The sequence below is a fragment of the Harpegnathos saltator genome, unplaced genomic scaffold (genome assembly GCF_003227715.2).
Source record: "Harpegnathos saltator strain DR-91 unplaced genomic scaffold, Hsal_v8.6 scaffold28, whole genome shotgun sequence".
In the NCBI taxonomy this organism is placed as follows: domain Eukaryota; kingdom Metazoa; phylum Arthropoda; class Insecta; order Hymenoptera; family Formicidae; genus Harpegnathos; species Harpegnathos saltator.
The window spans coordinates 576,396-598,675 of record NW_020230072.1 but is presented as its reverse complement, the minus strand read 5'-3'; the positions used below and the strand labels follow the sequence as shown (position 1 = coordinate 598,675).

Sequence of the window (22,280 nt, the reverse complement as noted above, 5' to 3'; positions counted from 1 at the left end):
CTATGACACCGCACTCAGGATCATCTCCACAACAAGTGTTACTCGTGAGTTCGTCTCGTCGTCCGTGTCCAATGAAGATTTGAGCTTTTCGATCCACGAAAACTCGTAATTGTTTATATGCACGATTTCTCTTTTTATTATTGCACTTTGCGCCTTTCTCAGAAGCAACACCAACTCCCGTTCCGTGCGTTTCTCCAAAATGATATTCAAATTGTACTGTTGGAGCAACTCATTGTCGTATGTGACATTGAGGTCCTCTCGGGTAAACAGAAAGCCACCAGCCATTATATTAGACAGTAATGTGTGTGCACTTTTCGTTAATACTCCAACTCCAACAACCATTAGGAACGTATCGCCGTTTAACACTTTGTTAGGTTGTACGACCGATAGATTTTGTGGTAACAAAGAGCAGTCGAATCTGTTCTCCATCGCAGCCAACGTCAGATTAGATCGCACTAATGGCAAGTTGCTCAGAACTTTGTCCACAATTGGAATAACTAGATCCTCCAGTAGAATCTTGTCATCGTCCTCGACAAACTCGATCACTTTGACGTTTCTCAAATTGTAACATTCAAGCGCGATGTGTATCGATATTTGCACCGCATCTTTCAAAGAGATCGTGTTATGATCGCGGTGAGCAATGAACTTGTATTCTTCGTGTACAGATTCGACGTTCGTCGATCGGCGGGATATGACCATGGACTTCAGCCCACAAATTTCAATTCCTCCGGATATAATGGCGTCGAAAGAATCATAGACACGTACGGGTACATCTGTAATAAAATTTACAATATGGAGATGACAATAGGAAACCTGCATGAAGAGCAAAATATTGCAAAATACGAAAATATTTTAAATTAAATTGTGCGTTCTTACTTCTTTCTTCAATAGAGAGGTTATGAAATTGCGTCATATGATGTGCAGGGTCGATTACCAATTTACGAATTTGAGTCGGTACGTAAAGATTTCTCGAGTCAACCGATAAGAGTTTTATTTGCAGCATATTGTCCATAAACGCTACCCAATTTGTTGCCCACGTGATATGCCCTGTACTTCCATTAATTGAGGAGCTTTTTAATGAACGAAATAGACCATTATACTGGTAGCCACGGAGTCGTAGTTCCTTGTAAATATCTGCAGCATTCATGCATTCTTCATCATCTTCGTTTTTCGATAGAAACTGAACGGATATTTTCTCTTTCACGATATCGTCAGGCACCCTCACGACTCCACTGACGATTACATTCTCTCCCTCTATAATCTCGAAATTATTACCGCCTGTAAAAGTATTACAATTATTACACGATAATATCACTATTTCTCTGAATCTATTACATCGACTTGATTTCTATTGTTGAAGACAATTTTGTTGTTACAGGAAATTGAACCTCACTGCGACTTCGCAATGTTTTTCCATCTTTTTTCTTAATGTTGATTATATTATTGTTAATGTTGTGTCACAATATCGCTGTAAGGGAATATCGAGAATTGAGTCCCGGGTAATTGCAAAAGTATTTACCTTCTTGGATCATAATAGTTAAGTCCAGCTTGTCTTGTCGTGATAAGTGAGTAGCGCGTATGAATTTAACATTTTCAAATACAATAGGTATGTTTCTATGATCAATGCCGCTCAACAAACCAATAGTATGCCAAATTTCGTAAAGGTAACCCATAGCTGGTAACAAATTTCTTCCATCGATTATATGGTCAGACATATATTCAAAATCTGCATCAGCGGTTGTAATAGTGACGATTCTTTCTCTGCTGAAAATTTTACTTTCACCTGTATAATGGTAGAAGTAATAGTCCTCAGAGTGATTCCATCTGCAATATTGTTTTAAAATTAGTAATGTAAACAAAGAATCGTGATTCGTTTTCTTATACTTATATTTCAGCAAGAAGCGGACCTAATGAGAGGAGATATCATTGGTGTTCCCCGACTAACAGGAAATTGCACTGGCGGATACAAACTTGCAATCTGTGGCTGAAGTCCTACATTATAAAGATCTCCGATTCCTTCTAAAAAGTTTTGCATGGTATGCTTCTGGCCGCGTTTATAGAGTGAAATCAACGTTATCACTGACTCCAAGTTTGATATGAGTGGCTGAAAAGTATTGTGTGGTACTATGTCGACGAGTATCGTATCTTTCGGTAACAAAGCTGTAATTTTTTGTAATGGTACTGGATTCAGTATAATGTCTACATAATATTCTGCAGCGGTCTCAAACTTGTCGCGTTCGCTTCGTGACCTGCCCAACTGTGTTACACCGCGGCTGTTTGGAAAGTTCGCTGGTAATATTCGGTAGAGATGCTCCAAGAGTTTTGATCTAACAACATCAAGATAGTTGCCTTGATTCGTAGTAATGTCATCAACCTGAGGAGCAATGATCAATATTATTATGCCTGGTTTCATAAGTATGTATAAATGGAACATACATAAACAATCGCTCCACATAAGGAAAGCGGAAATTAGTAATTAAAATGAATTCAAAAGTCGTTAAAACCTGAGACATGGCCTGCTCAAACGCCGTGCCTATGAAATACGCCGTCAAAATTGTTGTCTCGATAGTGAAACGTCCATCAACATATTCGGATATAAGTTGGCCAATAGACTGACCTATCGTGTAATCGGATAGAATACCAATGTGTGTTAAGATATCCACTATTCCAATCTAAAATGTTGTTGATAAAAGTATTGGCTTTTAATTGAGAGGCTATTACATCATACGTTTACATGGTTTTACGTGGCTAAATACCGATATAAATATACACACACACACACACACATACGAGTACTTAAATAATTTATATGTTGGACTGTGCTTAGTCAAGCATTTTATATATTGTGAATATAAAATAATTGATGTTTCTTTCTTATACCTGTATGGCAATGATTGCTACAAATGATTCTACGATGCTATTGCTGGTAGTTTTATTTTTGTTTTTTATAATATCCGTAACACATATATCCCGCTGCTTTAATGTTTCATTACATTTCTTTATTGCCTTTGCAAACACTGGTAGTTTCATCAGTTCTTTAGTATATCAAAAGCAAACATATTAATCATATATGAAGGACATTGTATACATGGAGTTGTATATATCCATTCCATCAAATTTATGTATTGAAATTAAAATATTCGTAATAGTTGCTTTCGTACCTATGCTACGCCACTCAACTTCTGTTCCAGGAAATACAAAGCAGATTGGTCTCCTTGGGTTTGCGCAGTTTTCAACTTTTCTTATTTTGTTAACAGGAACTTCAGGTCCAGCAATAGTATATCCTCTATAGGAATGGCCTTGAATATTTTCTGCATGAATGCTATGCAGAAGAGCCATATATTCCACGTCTATCTGTCGGCTATTCACCTACCGCGGCAGAGTTGGACATATACATCTTATCACGGAAAAAATCATTTTGATCTTGGATAATTTCTATTTTAATTTGATTTTTAAAAATACGTTTTTAGTTAAATTTACTTACGTCATCTAATAGAGCCTGAACAGCCTCCTCAGTACGACCAGATACCGCTACAAGTCTAGGTAAGCCATCTGGTATTCCAACATTGATTTTATTTTTGGGATTTGATTTCAGTAGTATGTGACAGTTTCCACCGCCAAATCCGAAATTATTAACGCCAATGTAACCACCGTTCCATGAAGTTGGTTCAGTGACGACATTCATTCTTCCTTCAATTATAGGAGTCAGTTCCTTTCGCGGTGTTTTGTAGTGTATGGTTGGTGGAATAATGCCTGTTTCCATCGCTATCAACACCTTAAAAACGTTGAAATATATCACATACATCCTCTTACAAGGAAACCATAGGAACTGTTTCTCACCGATTTTGATGGGCTTTGGATATGTTGTAGAGCAACAACAAAAACTACTAGACACGTATTTTTTTATGTGCGTATCTCAAGGTTTAGGACGTGAAACAATCTCTCGAAAAAAACTAACATTTCCATTTTTTGCGAATATCTTCTAAAGTACAAGGTATATAAAAAATGTTTCCTACACAAGTTTTACAGTACTATATACTGTTTGCAACGGTATATTCAGATTTTTCAGAAATGTCAAAATTTTCAATTTCCGCCCCTACTCATTAATTTTGCAAAATTAAAAAATTCCCTGAGGATAAAAATTAAAGAGCATTTGATGCCGAATCCATCTATATATAATAATACAATATAATCATGATTAATATTTAGAAAAGCGAGATGATATCATTGTGCTATAAGCGCAGTGCTGTAGATAGGTGTTGTGTTATTTCATTTCAGTTGCGCTGTATTCAATAACTGTCTCTTATGCATATTTCCTCATACTACAAAATGCAAAAGAATTAATTTTAATGACATAATATGCAACTTATTATACGAAATAAAGATGTTAGATAGATGAATGTGCATATGTGTACAGTATGTCTGATTTAAGTGGATACGCTTAATTATTTCTTAGAAAATTAAAGATACAAAAAAATGGTTTAAACAAAAGTTGTTTGGTTTGAAAGGGGACATAAAACAGCGATAGCATTTTGTTTACAGATGGCGCCACTTTTGAGATATTCACTGATCATCTATTTTCTTAAATAGAAATTCCAACTTTTTATTATTATACATCATCTTTTTCTACCAATTAATTTGAACAACTTTTGTCTGAAACATTTTTTATTTGCCTTATATTTTTTGAGATATTTAAGGATAACTTGGTAAATTTTCAATATTTAACTTACCATATCTGGCTAACTATTTGTCGGAACAAAAAGTAGTACTAGACTTTTTACTCTATTTAGTTTCAAGAATATATTGGTACAATAATGCCCTTCTTTTGTTAATTTATTAATCTTTGAGAATTTCAAAATCATCTAATTAACAAAAGTCAGGTTAGTTAAAGGATAGGTTGCAATAAGGCCGTTTTCTGGCCCCTCACCAAATAACACGATACTCCGTCATTTTGTTGTTCATGATGGGACTCATCAATCCCCCAAGTGGTTTCCTGAACAAACAAGTGGTTACTAAAATAACAGTTTGAAAGTTTGCATTTTACATGGGATTAACGTTATTGACGTGTTTGACAGTTTATTTAACCATCTTCTAAGGCGTATCTGTTCACCATACTTTCTCAGAAACTGTCTCAGAGTATGATATTTAAAATATAAAATCATCAAACAAATGCATCTATGGGAAGAAGGCGACCTAGCTTTGAAGTGAGCAATAGCGCGATACTCGTGTGCCACAGCCACACACACACATAAAGATAACTTACCTTACTGAAAATATTCAGGCGGTTCTCCAAGTGATCATCCAATTGATTTTTGATGTGATATATTACTTTTACTTATGACCTGATTATTTTTCACCTGATTTTCACCTGAATTTTTACCTGATTACATTACTTTTTTATCACTTGATTAGTTATTTTGAATGATGCTTCTAACAAGAAATAAGATGATAAATTAGGAAAAGAACAGGTAACGAGGTAAAATGATATGTTATTTAAAATGTCAGGTAAAAAATCATCTAAAAATCACCTGAATATTTTCAGCAAAGTAACCGGTGAGAATATACGGAACACTCATGTCTCTCCATTTTGCTGTTCTTATTATATCTGGTATTAATCAACACGAGTAGTTTCGTTGTATTCTAATATATATATGTCAGAAAAATAATACTTTCTCAAAAAATTTATTTCATTTTGAACCGCTCTCAGCGGAACACAAGTATTGTCAATGCAAATGCGGAACTCGAACTAGAACCGGTTGCTGCGCGCATGTTGCTTCGGTGGTTTAGTACGTGGGATATTATCGACACCTCGAATATTCGCAACAACATGCAGCAGCATTGACATATGGGTTGTATTTGGAGGATGCAGCCTCAGAAACAGAAACTGAATCGATCGATCTTCACTCTAATTGGTTTGACGGGAATAAGACTGAATAAGATTAGGTGCATGAAGCAAAAGATAATAATTAATAGGACAAAATTGAAAAAAAACTAAACGGAATAAAAAATATTAAACACATAAAAAAACAAAAAGAGGCGTCAACCGTTAAATCCACGTTCATGCCTCTGGGTTCGGCTGAGAGCGGTTTAAAATGAAATAATTTTTTTGAGAAAGTATTATTTTTCTGACATATATATATATTAGAATAGTTTTTTTCGAGAGATTGTTTCACCTCCTAAACCTTGAGATACGCACATAAAAAAAAATACGTGTCTGATAGTTTTTGTTGTTGCTCTACAACATATTCAAAGCCCATCAAAATCAGTGAAGAATAGTTCCGACCATTTTCTTGTTAGTAAAATCCACAAAATCTTAACTGCAAGAATATAATCAAATTAAAAAAACATAATTTATATAGGCATGTAGTATAACTTGTGGACACTTGATTAGTCATTTGATTGTGTGGCAAGCTGAATTTTACGAAAATACTTAAGCTGACAAAAATAGGTTTGCAAAAATTAAACAGGGTCACTAAAATTTTGTAACTATTGATCTTTTAGATCACTGTTAACGATATTAAAGTCAAAATTCTTTAAATTCTAAGCGGTAAACTAACTGTAGCAACTAAAGCGGTAAATTAACTGTAGCAAATAAAGCTACAATTTTATGGTATCAAATAAAACTGGATATTTATTATGAAAAAAGTTAAATGGTCAGAATAGGACAAGATCTATATTTGAAATCTATAAAATGTAACGAAATAATGAATAAACATAATTTATGACGGAAAGAGTTATATAATACATGCAGGGTTGGGAAGTAACGCGTTACTTGTAACGCCGTTACTGGTATTATTCCTTTTTTGAATAACGATTAGGTAACGTCGTTACTTTTTTGTGTCAGTAACGAAAGAGTAACGGCGATACATTTTTTTTATAACAAATAACGAAATGTCCGTTACTTTAATCGTTACTTTTTAATTTTTATAAAATTAAACTTAATTGTATTTAATTTCTATGCATTTCGTGTTTCATGTTGAATTTAGTGAGAACCAATAAAAATGGACTTACATATTGTCATCCATTGGCCGTAGCTATACAGAAAGGTTTAAAAAAAGGGTAGGTTGGTGTAATTTGATTAACACATATATTCATCAAATAACATTCATCTGATAAAAAAGAAAAATCAATATGTTTATATTTAATTTTATTGATTTAATTTTAGGTTTTGTACTACATTTGAAAAAGAATTGATAATTGCTAGCTGTTTGTACCCCAAATTCAAATAGAGTTGGTTAGCCGGAGATAAGCGAAAACTTGCACAAACATATTTAGAAGATTTATTAGGAATTCTTTCAGTTGAAACTTCTTTGATGTCTGATAAGCACGATGATAACGATGACTATTTTAATTTCAAACAGCAAACACCAAATGAGGAATCTGTCTATGATGAATTGCAAAGATTTTTAAAGTCAACAGGCACTAATGTCCAAACATTAAATTCATATCCACTAATTAAGAAACTTCTCATTAAGCACAACACTTAATAATATAAAATAATAACAATATTTAAATATATATATATATATATATTTCTAATCATCTTATGTCCGATTTCTCAGCACCTTTCTTATAATCCTGGATTTACAACAAAAAAAAGTAACAGAAAGTAACGAAGTAAAATATCGTTACTTTCAAATAATGGTAACGTGTTATTTTTTAAGACGAGTAACGAGAACGGTAACGAGTTACTTTTTACCGAAAGTAACGGTAATGGTAACGAGTTACTTCCAAAAAATAACTTTCCCAACCCTGAATATATGTAGATAAAATTTTATTTTGGTCATTTATATCGGTTTACGGTGTAACTATTTTAGTGTATTTCTGTGTTAAATTTTGTCATTGAAAAAGCGACTTCAAAAATTCTACGTTTAAAAGCTTTTTTAGAGAACTTTTATAACTTTTTCAATTTTAAGACTGTTACATTATTAAATTTATCATGTTAAATTTTTAAGCTCATCATTAGATACAGTGATACCGACGTTTTTGAATGTATTGGGCACTTGAATAAGTTCTCGCTGTTTCCCGAAAGATGGTGTTATCTTAACTTTTTTGCATCAGGCAATACTACAGCCAACTTCATCGTGAAACGCCACCACTAGGCTCGATGTGACAATATATGTTATTCCGCCGAAGTGTAAACAACATATTTTTTCATAGCGCTAAACTTGTCGAATTTCGTGCCAAAAAAAGAATATTTGCGGGGAATTTTACTGCATTACTTTTTCCAAAAAAAATCTGCAACTGAAGCACATAGAATCCTTGTGGCGACTTATGGCGACCATGCTCTGTCGGAGACAACATGCAGAGATTGGTTTAGACGCTTTAAAAATAATGATTTTGATGTTGAAGATAAAGAACGCTCTGGCGTACCGAAAAAGTTTGAAGACGAAGAATTGGAAGCGTTACTCGATGAAGACCCATGTCAGACGCAAATTGAACTTGCAGAATCATTAGGAGTTGATCACACAACAGTTGCCAAACGTTTAAAAGCATTAGGAATTATTCAAAAGCAAGCAAATTGGGTGCTATACGAATTGAAGCTGAGAGACGTCGAACGGCGTTTTTTCACGTGTGAACAGCTGATCTAACGGCAGAAAAGGAAAGGTTTTTTGCATCGTATCGTGAGTGGCAATGAAAAGTAGATACACTACGATAACCCGAAACGTAGAAAATCGTGGGGTAAGCCCGGCCATGCATTAACATCGACGGCGAGGCCGAATATCCATGGTTCCAAGTTCATGCTCTGTATTTGGTGGAATCAGCTGGGTGTAGTATAATATGAGTTCCTCAAACCCAACGAAACCATCACGGGAAATCGCTATCGACTACAATTGATGCGTTTGAGCCGAGCATTGAAGGAAAAACGGCCGCAATACAAGGAGAGACACGACAAAGTAATTTTGCAGCATGACAACGCTCGGCCACATGTTGCAAAACCGGTCAAAACCTACTTGGAAACGCTCAAATGGGAAGTCCTACTGCACCCGCCGTATTCATCGGGCATTGCTCCTTTCGATTACCACTTATTCCGATCGATGACTCATGGCCTGGCTGAGCAGCACTTCCATTCTTACGAAGATGCCAAAAAATAGATCGATTCGTGAATGACCACAAAAGATGAGTCGTTCTTTCGACATGGTATTCGCATGTTGTCAGAAAGATGGGAGAAAATAGTAGCTAGCGATGGACAATACTTTTAATGACATGTTCTTTACTAATTTTTTTAAATGAAGCACTCATTTTCACGAAAAAACAGCAAGAACTTATTCAAGTCTCCAATACAATTTTAGAAATATTAAACTACCAGACATATCAAAATGTAATATTATGTTCCGTGCTAATTCATTTCTTGCGAATGTGTTTCTGCTGGTTAAGGAGCTAAAATACGTACTTTTGCCACTTGACAAAGACCACTAACAGGTTCAGAATGCCCGAGATTTGATTTTATCGAACCTATCAATAAGGGAGTAGTCCTCTTTGAACATAAAGCCTGATCGATGGCGTTAACTTCTGGCGGATCTCCTGCTAAAGTACTAGTGGCGTGGGCCTCCATATAGGACAGCTCTTCAGGTGTGATGCCGCAATCATTGTAAAAGTCTTCCAATAATTTCTTTTGCATACTGAGAGAAGGATATGTAATCCCTTCTGGCTTCCAACCATCGCAATTAGTTTTAGAGTAGACGAGGGTAGCATAGATTCGTTTCGCGTTCTTCGCTTTCTGTAGATATATTACTGCGATTGCTTCACTGCGCATATAACCCGTACCGCTCGCCTCGAAGGGCTTACAGTAACCATCCGCGGAGAGGACTCCTAAAATTGTTCAATCGGCTAACAATTAGGCGATCTTTTCGAGTTACGCCATTACAGCGTTTATATGTAAGCGATAGATCTCTTTACAAGGAATGATTTTACATTTTATAAGATTATTTACAAGCTTACCGAGGTGAAAAAATTGAAGCGTTATATTGGGATGAAGACACAGATTAGCACCACCCACGATAGCTGCGTCGCACTCTCCACCTCGTATCATTCTGAAAGCTTCCGCAATAGCGTAGTGGCTTGAACTGCAGGCCGTATCCACCACATAAGATGGTCCAGTAAGACCGAGCCAATTAGAAATACTGTTCGCTAGCCAGTATTTACCGCAACCAATAACTGAGTATCCAGGTGACTAATTAAAAATAAATTATGTTTATGTTAGCTTTTATTTTTTACCCTTTATTATATTTATATTCTATTTTCCCCTTTATTATATTTATATTATATTTATTTATATTTATTATTGTACATATATTAGCGTTTATATGTATACAGAATATACTTTTTCAGTTATATTAAATATAAAAGTCTCAAAGAATGTCCGTGCCAATACTAATTAGCCGGTTTTCAGAGCTTCGTCTAATTATGTGACTGTTATTAATTATTTAACGATTGCAGCGTTTTTATCATCTTTCTATGCTGGATTTAATAAGTTCTGGCACGAGCGAATATTTCAAGAACAAGATCAGAGGGATAATTCTTAAAAAAGATATGTATTTTTTAAAGTAACAATATAATATTTGTTTATAATATTATTAATAAAAAATGTTTCTTTTTCGTAATATTTGGCAGTTCCAGAACTGCTTTTATATTAGAGATATGAAATCATCTGATAGTGTACCTGAGGCATGGTAAGAAGAGTTATGGTGGCCGTTGCAGAATAACACGATCCTATAAAGACACCAGTTTTCGTTCCTTGTAATTCTTTGGGATTTACACCGGCGTCGATAAGTGCTTCATAAGTGTGCTCGAGCAACATCCTGCACATAGGATCAGTAATATGCGCTTCCACAGATGAAATACCAAAGTACTCGGCGTCGAACTTGCTTATATTATTAATCTTTCCTGACCGATCTGGCATGTCATAATGAGCTGTAAAAATGCCAAACATTTATTTTTTATACTATGACTATAATCTGCAGAATTGCTACTATTTTCTTTTCTATTTTGTTTTTTCCCTTAATATTTTATTCAAATTGTATCCGTATATTACCGTTGTTCCATCGTCGATTGTCGTCCGAACCTAGGTCCATCATGTTCAAAAGATTTTCTTGCAACTCCTTCATATTGTCTGTATCGGGAAATCGACCGGCGATACCAGAAATCACAATCTCTTCACCCGGCGGCACTTTTTCGTGTGGGTTATAAAGTTTGCTGCCTTCCATATTTTTGTCTCACTAACAAATCTATTCGTACTGAAAACATAGTGCAAAATGCTTTCTGCTCTCTCGAACACAAATAAGCAAAACGATCAAACGGGACGTTGAATAAATCTACAATTTTATTCCATAAGTAATCTTTCCGCGCAAGAAAAATGTACGTACCTAATTATATATATTACTCAAAGCAATTAGGGAAGCGCTTCAAAACTTGCAAAATTTGATGGTTATTAAGAAGCCATATTTCAGCTTGGGGAGGTCGTAGTCAATTACCTGAAAATACGTTTAACAAGTAAAAGGAAGCTTTCACACTAGTAAATTTGCATCACATCAACTCGCAAGTCTGTAATAGACTTTAACGCGAGAAATACAATTTATGTATCTACATTATATGTATGCATGTATAAAAGCGGGACATCGTAGCGAAAATGAAGTAGCGCAAATAATTGCTTTAATAGAAGAAGGTCTTTATCTGTGCTGACACATACACACACACACATATCACGCACATTTCATATTAACGTACACATATACCATACACATGATGTGCAAAATCCGTCCGAGCAACCCGATCCCCGTGGTGCATATCGGATAACACGAATGGCGGCGGTGTTGCTAAAAATCTTGCAAAATGCAGGGGTGATTTTGAAATGCGACAACTCGGCTCCAATGTATGATAGAACAATGTTCCTTGCGGCGTTTTAACCCTTTAACGCCTACTGGTAACTATAGTTACCAGAAACGCATTTAAGAATCCATAACTTATGTTAGTCAAAAAAGGAGATATTTTCGTTTCCTTCGCACCACTGTAATCGTGAATTCTTCTTCTAAAAAATGGTATATAGATTGTATGTAGATTCGGTCTGTTTTAACTCAGTTTTAATGATAACATGTTTTGTCAAATTCCAAGTAGGCATAGTTCGCATTGTTACTGACATCTAGAAGTGCACTATAAATGAATAGATTGGTATCTGTTATAATTTTATACATTTGGAAACTTTCTCAGATGCAAAATGTGAAATTAAAACAATACAGAAATTCAAAATGGCGAATCCAATACGGTGGACACGAAAATCAAGAAATCAACCTATTTTCGTGAAATCTGGTGACCTACAATTTTTTATGCGGCAAAAAATGAAGGAACGATTGACTATCTAAATGGTGATTTATAAGATATTCTTCTGACATAGTAAGCTTGACGTTCTGAATGATAAACTTCACTCACAAATATATTAGGTGTACAAATTAATTCTCGGACCCTACCTTTCATCCCGATCTTTCATCGATTACAGAACCTATTCAAATTGGAATTCTTTTCCCGTTATATAGTTATTTTAAAGTGCCATCTTTTAGCTTTAAGATGAGGTATAATACTTGATCCTACTATGAACATAACCTGAAAAATCAGTTGTAGACGCGATATCATTCGAAAACCAACAGTGGGATCAGAAGAGTGTGATCCATTATGAGATGATTCAACTTTGTCAGACCGTCATTTCTGAGCTCTACCAACAACAGATGATCCGTGAATGACATACTTAAGAAAAAAGACCGTTTACCGACAGTGGGAGAAGGACGGTGATACTGCTGCAGGATAATGCCTGGCCCTACATAACAAAAAACTCTACATAACAAAAAAGACTCTGGAAACCGTTTCAGATTTAGGCTGGGAAATTCTCCCTCATGCGACGTATTCTCCATACTTGGCTCCTTTAGATTATCACCTACTTTGATCTTTAGAGCACCATCTAACTGATTTTCAATTCAAGTCAGTTGAACAGGTCGAAAAAAGCCTCGATAAATTCACTGAATTAATCCATTAACGGCCAAATGTCCTAAAATATTAGCCTTACTTCGCAACTGTATTTTATGTAGAGAAACATATTACTGTATAAAAAACACTGATTTTTAAAATATTGTTTTTAATATTACAAATAAATAAAGACGAAGATAATAGTTCTCGGATATATAATTAACCGTTTCATATAGAATATCCCGTAAAGGACTAATTTCTAAAAACCAATTCCAAAAGAACGTTACAAAAAAATAAAGACAAAGATAATTATATTATAGAATATTATGGAATGTTATATTTTAACCTGCCAAAAACTGTATCCTTGCAAAGAAAGAATGTTCAGAGAAAATTATTAATACGTTTGTACAAAAAATGTTACTTTTTAATACCTTATAAAAAAAATAATGAAATCAAAAAATTGCGCCAATTGGTAATGTAAAAGTATGTTGTATAAAACATTTTTAAAAAAGTCATATTTATTGACATTACAAAAAGTATCTATTGACTAAAACTTAAAAAATGTAAAAAATAAAATTAAAAGTAAAAAATAATTAAAAACAATTGATAAATAATCAAATAATAAATAACAAAAATGAAATAAACAGAATAATAAACATAATAAATATAATAAAAAATGAAAACTAAAATTAAGATTTAGACAAAAACACTTGGCATGCCCTTATATACTCAGGATGCATCAGAACAAAAGTCGTAATAAATTGTACATTTCAATCTTCCAGTAATATAATATTAACGTTATTTTTATACATACATTTTGTTATTCTTTTGGAATTTGTTTTTAGAAATGAGTCCTTTACGGGATTTTCTATATGAAACGGTTAATTATACAGGGTGTTTGATAACTGATCATGCAGACGAAAATTTGAGATCGATTGTATCAAATGTCTACGTGCTTACTGCGGCCGCTCTCTGCTCTCTACGCGCTCGTTGGCTCACATGTTTTAATTAATAACTCGATAACTATTGCCAATTTGACATTATGATACATGACTTTTCTTCTCGATTACACCCAATCGATCTCCAATTTTCGTCTGCGTGATCAGCTATCAAACACCCTGTATAATTAATCATTTCATATAGAAAATCCCGTAAAGGACTAATTTCTAAAAATTCCAAAAGAATAACAAAATGTATGTATAAAAATAACGTTAATATTATATTACTGGAAGATTAAAATGTATGGTACATGACTTTTCTTCTCGACTACACCCAATCTATTGGGTTGGCAACTAAGTGATTGCGGATTTTGTCGACAGATGGATTTTATACTTTCTTTTGTTTCGTTAACGTGTTCAAAGTACTATATTTTTTCTTATTGTTTGGACTTCTACCTAACCTATATTTTTTCTTATTGTTTGGACTTCTACCTTTCATTTAGTACAAAAATTATATCGATTAGTTCTTTAGTTTTGTTTTTATCCCAATTTAAAAATGGAAGAGCAAGACGTGCATTTCAGACATATTTTATTGTATTATTTCCGAAAAGGCAAGAACGCATCGCAAGCACACAAGAAATTATGTGCCGTATATGGGAATGAAGCCTTGAAAGAAAGGCAGTGTCAAAATTGGTTTGCCAGATTTCGTTCTGGTGATTTTTCATTGAAAAATACTCAACGATCTGGCCGTCCAGTTGAAGTCGATGAGACCCATAACAAGGCCATTATCGATTCAGATCGTCATAGCACAACACGTGCAACACGTATTGCAGAGAAGCTCAATGCATCGCATACATGCATTGAAAAAATTTAAAAAAGCAAATTAAAAATTTCGAATTTTCATTCTTATTTAAAATCCGCAATCACTTAGTTGCTAACCCAATATCTCCAACTTTCGTCTGCATGATCAGCTATCAAACACCCTGTATGTCATTATATCGTATCGTATCGTATATGTCTGGCATCACCACCTGTAGCGCCATCTAACGGAGAAAAGTATGCAACTGGACATTTTTTGGACGACGTTTCTTTCGTGATGAAAATCTAGCGATTCTGACTTTATATGAAAAATTCTCGACTTACAGTGCACGTAGGAAAGAAATAAAGACAGTTTTATTATGTAAGTCGACCCTAAGGAATCGATTGAGCTCACTTAGAACTCGATCAGATTAGCTATTTGAGCAGTACGATAATCTTGCCTCGGATCAACTAAGTGCTTCGCGTAAAGAGACACGGTCAGTCTCGCGGCCCGTGCGCGTCATTTCGCTCTCGCGTGCACTTGGCGCGGGACACTGCCGTGTCTCTTGATATAAGGTTGGAATAGCAATTCCTTATGTTTTCGGGGTCGTTCTACAAGATTCCGGCATCAGAATTCGTTTAGATTCATAATAAAATCCAATATAGCGGAATTTTTGAAAAAAAGTTATGAAAAATCGACAATTTTATTTTTTATAAGCTTGATTTTGTATCAAATACTTTGATTACTTTGATACAGATACAAGTGTCACATCTTGTCTCAAAAATGTTGAACATTCACAAGGTATGCATTGGTGAAAATGTGAATTCAAGATGGCTGCCTCAAAATGGCGGTTTGAGCGAACAAAACTTAAAAAATAATGTATTTTTAGAATAACTTCGCAAAATCCTAGTATTTAGCATCAGTCCTAGTATTTAGTATCCAGGGTACTGATTTTAGGATATTTGCTAACAACTAATTCATATTAGAGAATTTCAAAATGGCGGATCCAAGATGGTGACTAAAAGGCACGAATAATCGTGAAAATTTCCAGATTTTCATGAATTTTCTTCTATTATTTTCATATTCATGAATTATTTTCGAAACGTACATACGCACATATACAGGATGGGTAATTATAAACTTATAAAATTTATAAAAAACATAAAAACATCGAGATAAGTACAACGGACGGGAGAAAATAGAAATCGGCTACGTAAAGTTTTGAGAAAAATTGCTAAATAAATGAGCAAATAAACGCTCAATGGGTATGCGTTGTGGGCATCGCAGGTATGCTACTCCGCACGGCTTGGGCCGGATTGGCAGGCAAGAACAATGGCGCGCGCCGTTGTTGCTTGTCAATCGGGTCCAAGCTGTGTGGAATAGCAGACCCGCGATGTACGACCACTGCTCATTTATTCGCTCATTTATTTAATAATTTTTCTCAAAACTTTGCGTAGTCGATTCCAATTTTTTCCGGTCCGTTGTACTTTCTGTAACATAAAAACATAAAAACATCGAGATACTACTATATCTCGACGTTTTTATGTTTTTTATAAAGTTTGTAAGTTTATAATTACCCATCCTGTATATGTGCGTGTGTACGTCTCGAAAATAATGATGAATATGAAAATAATAGAAGAAAATTCATGAGAATCTGGAAATTTTCACGATTATTCGCGCCATTTTGGATACGCCATTTTGAAATTCTCTAATATGAATTAGTTGTCAGTAAATATTCTAAAATCAGTACTCTAGATCAGAGCTCGGCAAAATGTGCACACGACGACCGATTTTGGACTATCTCCGCCCACCGCTATTCTCTTTACCTCGCCGCTCCGCGCGCTGCGTACAAGCCGCTCGAGTCTCAGGAGCGTGTTTCCAATAGTTTTCCACGTCACCCATGAAGTACTATTGTTGACGCGTTTTTTTTTAAGTGGTATCCCCAGTAAGTCTAATCTACTGATGACTGTAACAATCCGTAACTAATTGAACAGAAGCGAAATACAATATGTTAAATGAAGAATATTCAATTCGATTTTCGGCGTCTTTTATTGGTAAGAGTGGAAACGTCAATTTGGATATTGCATGTAGTGAGCCGCATAAGACGTGGTAAGGAATCGTCGCTTAAAGAAGAACACTTCTCATTTCTTATAAGCTTCATTTTTGAAAAATGAAGAGGCCTACTGGGGATATCACTTAAAAAAAAAAACGCGTCAATACAATAATACCTCATGGGTGACGTGAAAACTATTGGAAACACGCTCCTGAGGCTCGAGCGGCTTGTGGGCAGCGCGCGGAGCGGCGAGGTAAAGGGAATAGCAGTGGGCGGAGATAGTCGAAAATCGGCCGTCGCGTGCACATTTTGCCGAGCTCTGCTCTAGATACTAAATATTAGGATTGATGCTAAATACTAGGATTTTGCGAAGTTATTCTAAAAATACATTATTTTTTAAGTTTTGTTCCCTCAAACCGCCATTTTGAGGCAGCCATCTTGAATTCACATTTTCACCAATGCATACCTTGTGAATGTTCAACATTTTTGAGACAAGATGTGACACTTGTATCTGTATCAAAGTAACATATTTGATACAAAATCAAGCTTATAAAAAATAAAATTGTCGATTTTTCACGACTTTTTTCCAAAAATTCCGCTATATTGGATTTTATTGTGAATCTAAACAAATTCTGATGGATCTTGCAGAATCTTGTAGAACGACCTCGAAAAAATAAGGGAATGTTATTCCAACCTTATATAATATGTTTCTCTACATAAAATACAGTTGCAAATTAAGGCTAATACTTTAGGACTTTTGGGCGTTAATGGGTTAAAACCACTATCATTTTTCTGATCCGGAATCCGACAATTGCTTGAGAGATGGCAAAAATGTACAGAAAACGAAGAATATTACTTTAAAGATTGAGTTTGTATTTATGTTTTTATAAATAAATGTCAAGATTGGTCAAAAAAGGCCGAGAATTAATTTGTACATCTAATAATAAAGTTTCAGCTAAAAAATGTCAAGCTGACTATCAGAGTTATGTCGTATAGATTACCGTTCATTTTTCTCTGTATAGGTTGCTCATTTCGTATATGCTTTTAGGATCCAAATCATATTTACAAATAAACAAAAAACGAACGATAAAAAGAACCAAACTAACGAAATCAACAAACGAAAAGTGGAAACTTCATGTACTCATTTATTCAGAAGTAAACGATTGATGCTGATTTTCCGTATAATTGTTTCACGGTTTTTCCATCTGGATAACCTTCTTTCTGAGTGTATTTTTCATTTTTACCGTTATATTTACAAAATAATACAAATTTACTCGTTCAGAAATAGACTATTACTTTACATTTTACTTTACATTACTTTACATTGGAAAGGTAGTTTTTCGTAGATATAAAATTCTCATATTTATTTTTGTTATCACTACTTATAGTTTCAGTTCAAAAAAACTCAAATTTTATTCTTAAAACACTTATAAAAAAGTCGGGCGTTAAAGGATTGAAGGGGATGTTTCCCACTTCAAAGTGAGTGTGGTGCCATTTTTATTTCCACCCCTGTTTTATTTGTCTATGGCTACAAAATCATGGAATTTCAAAAATTTTTTCACGACCTGATTTTGGGTTCCAGAAGAAAAACAGTTCGATGAGACGAATAATAAAACCTTAGCCTCTTTAAAGTCGGGGCTTCACCTGTTAAAATGTGCCCTGGAACATTGTTCTACGACTCCCTAAACTGAAATATGGCTTGTTAAAAACCATCAAATTTTGCAAGTTTTGAAGCGCTCCCTTAATTGTTTTGAGTAGTGTATATTGTAATATAAACTCGAATTCGAGAATGTGTTGTGTTCTTTGCACGTTGCTAACGTAAAATAGAACTTTATAATATTCCCAACTGTTACGTTATGTCATCTCGCAAAATATCCTGAGAACAGCAAGTACATACCTTGAGACTGAATACTAGTTGCTGTTGATCGAATCACCGAAATGAAGATGCTGGTGAAACTTGTCGATAGACACGAATATACCGATGTCCTCGATGCGATTGCTACCGTGCACATGAACATCAACATTTTATATCCAATGTCGTCAATGAGCGTTATGTTTTCATTCTTTGTCTTTCTTTTCCGGTTATTGTCTCTCTTTCATCGCTTATATCATCGCTCTTCTTTTGTTCGATTGTAAATTAGAACGTTGCGTATAATGTTAGAATAACGCATTATAGTGAATATATAATAAGGGTCAAATACTGTTTTCTTGACGTGTGTGCGTCAATAGTAGAACTTGCTGTTTGAGACACGTAATTCTAGTTTTCTCTTTCATGTCGCGATGTATAAAATTTGTCTGCGAATTAATTTTATAAAAGGAAAATGGGTGTCTTAAAAATTTCTCTTGAGACATCCATTCTATTATCCTGTATACATGTAGGTAAAATAAAATGTTCTTCTAAGGAATTTCGCTTTGTTTACAATAAATGTTCTACGTGTTCTTCTTTCATTTCTAAATGTGCTTGACGTCTTCGAATTAGAGAATATAAAGATGTTAAATGACATTTAAACGTATCAAATGACATGATTTAAGATCACGTATAAAGAAAGCTTCAGTTGATTATACGCTTGTACATACATGTGAAAATAACACGCTCGAATATATTGTTACGTCCTGGAGGAGGAACGCAACTTGACGCTTGCTTTCGCAAGCTCCGACGTACTCGCAAGTCTGCGGTGCAGATCAAGGATCGAAATGACTCCTTTATCTGGCGCGGACGTACGTCGGTAGTTCTTTGTTTAGGATAAGGAACTGAATCCTTTTATCTGGGATAGGACCGTGAGCGACGGTTGAGGAAAGGCAGAATTTTTTGGTTGAGAATAATTATTTGGGAAACGTGATTGGCTTACAATTACAAACAACTTGTTTTATTAGTAATTAGACAGATGTTCACAATGAAATAAAATTTATAAGCTTTCATAATGTGTACGTATACATATATGTATAAACAATCGCGGTCTGAGCAAAATTCCGTGTTCGTTATGTCCGACTGGGATCGAAAAGATTGGTCACTGGCACCTGATTTAACAATTAAGGCGGAATGCCAAGGGACTAGAAAGAGGGAAGCAAAGGAAAGGAAAAGAAAAGAAAGAGAAGAAAAGAAGAAAATGAAAAGACAGGGATCATTCAGGCAAAAGAAAGTTTAAATAACTTACTGCTGGTTCTATGATGAGAATCGACAATGAAAAGTGTAATTGCTGGGTATCTGTGAGGATGGACCCAAGTTTGCGCCAAAAACAGGAAACTGGTCTCAGCAGGATCTCTCGCAATGTCTCAAGGACGCACGAAATCGTTGCACAGAAGAATCAATAACTGAAGAAATCTGATCTGCCTCACTAGTAGGCTTGGTTATTAAGACACCCTGAAGGGGTGTTGGCGAGAAGACTCTGTCCTGGCTGCGGGTCGGTCGAGAGGAGAAGTACATAGTGGCATAGAGAAGAGAAGTGGCATAGCCTTTTCATTTTACTATTAGGTGCACAACTAAGTTCCCACTGTTTTTCAAGAGATGGCTCGAGTAGTAAGTGCTGGTCGATTGTGACATAACCAAAACGTCATGAACCAAGCTTAGACATATGGTAAACAAACCGCTTTGACACATTAGTGATTTTGTTTTTGCGTCATATACTTTTGGTTGTGTGAAAATGATTTTATGCCAAATAATCGTCATTTGCGGGAAGTGTTGCTTTTCTTATTTCATTCGAAGAAAACGGCGGCTGAAGCGCATCGAGAACTTCAAAAAGTTTACGGAGATGCTGCTCTAAGTGAAACAACGTGCCATGATTGGTTCCGTCGCTTCAAAGACGGTGATTTCGATGTTGACGACCATTCGCGTGAAGGAAGGCCAAAAACCTTCGAAGACGCTGAATTGGAGGCATTGCTCGATGAGGATCCGTGCCAAACGCAAAAAGAGCTTGCTTCAGCATTAGGAGTTATCCGCCAAGCCATTTCCAAGCGATTGCATGCGTTAGGAATGATTCAAAAACAAGGAACTTGGGTTCCTTATGATTTGAAGCCAAGAGACGTTGAGCGTCGTTTTTTCGCCTGCGAACAACTGCTCCAGCGGCAAAAAAGGAAGGGTTTTCTTCATCGCATCGTTACGGGTGATGAAAAATGGATTCATTACAGCAACCCAAAGAGAACAAAATCATGGGGACTGCCCGGTCATGCTTCTACGTCGTCGGCTCGGCCGAATATTCACGCTGCGAAGGTTTTGCTGTGTATTTGGTGGAACCAGGACGGTGTTATTTATTATGAGCTGTTGAAACCGAACGAAACCATCACTGGGGAACGGTATCGAACTCAATTGATGCGATTGAGCCGAGCACTGCGCGAAAAGCGGCCACAATACGAGCAGAGGCACGAAAAAGTGATTCTACAGCATGACAACGCTCGGTCTCACGTTGCCAAACCCGTTAAAACCTACTTAGAAACGTTCAAATGGGAAGTCCTACCCCACCCGCCATATTCCCCAGATATTGCGCCGTCCGATTATTACTTGTTCCGTTCGATGGCACATGGTCTGGCGAATCAACAGTTCCGCTCATATGAAGACATCTCAAAATGGCTTGATTCGTGGATAGCCTCAAAAGACGAACACTTCTACCGTGACGGTATTCGAGCTCTGCCAGAAAGATGGGAAAAATTTGTCGCTAGCGATGGGCAATATTTTGAATGATTCATTTGTAACCATTTTTTCACAATAAAATTGCATTTTCATCAAAAAAACAGCGAGAACTTAGTTGCGCACCTAATAAAAACGTCACCTCGGTCGAGAGGGTGGAGTTTTGGAAGTTGCGTCAGGCTCCAAAGTTTATGTCCAAATATGGGTATAGGATTTTGTTGCAAACTCTTCGGAGGTGGGGTTTTAGTGGGGTTCTTAGATAAATATGATAAAGGATCGGGTATCTATGGTAGTAAAAGACTTCAAGGTTCCGCTAGTGTTAGTCAGAGATTATGCGCGATAAGAATTTATAAATAACATGGGAAAGCATGAGATTCTGAAGATCAAAGGCTAGTAATATCATATAACAGCATGAAAGATTGTCTGGTCGGTCCGTCTTCAAAGAAAATTGTTGCTCCGAATAGAAAGTTATTTAAGGTTATTTGGAGAGGAGATATATGGCCAAAATGACTCAGCGGATCTTTTCCGACGGAAATAGAGGAAACTCCGGTGATTAAAGCAGAGAGAAAAAGAAAGAGAAATCTGTGTGTGTGTCGTCACTTTTCTCGCAGGGTCGCGGAATATGAACATTTGGTCGTATAATATAAAATGCAATCCGCCCTACTTGACAACAAATTCAAAGTATGCGGAGTCCGCAGGACGTAACAATATAGTGTAGAATAACGAGGGTATATAGAAGAATTATCGGAAATGAAACAATAGTAAAATATTATTAATATATTTGGGACTTGAATAAGTTCTCGCTGTTTCCCGATAGGTATTGTTATCTTAGCCTTTTTGCATCGGGCAATACTACAGCCAACTTGAATTGAAGCCGAGAGACGTCGAACGGCATTTTTTCACGTGTGAACAGCT

General features: G+C 35.6%; 1 protein-coding gene across 1 annotated transcript; it reads right to left on the bottom strand.

Annotated features, from left to right (window-relative positions):
* Positions 1 to 19,916, bottom strand: LOC105180672 (fatty acid synthase). The gene is made up of 14 exons (XM_025299469.1): positions 19,900 to 19,916; positions 18,642 to 18,743; positions 11,036 to 11,237; positions 10,664 to 10,914; positions 9,943 to 10,174; positions 9,395 to 9,813; positions 3,485 to 3,775; positions 3,162 to 3,369; positions 2,881 to 3,035; positions 2,505 to 2,672; positions 1,908 to 2,374; positions 1,520 to 1,824; positions 877 to 1,278; positions 1 to 773 (listed from the first exon to the last, which is right to left on the bottom strand). The coding sequence occupies exons 3-14, from the start codon at positions 11,205 to 11,207 to the stop codon at positions 1 to 3; spliced, it is 3,843 nt and encodes a 1,280-aa protein (XP_025155254.1). The 5' UTR covers positions 11,208 to 11,237; positions 18,642 to 18,743; positions 19,900 to 19,916.
* Positions 19,917 to 22,280: the final 2,364 nt, after the last annotated feature.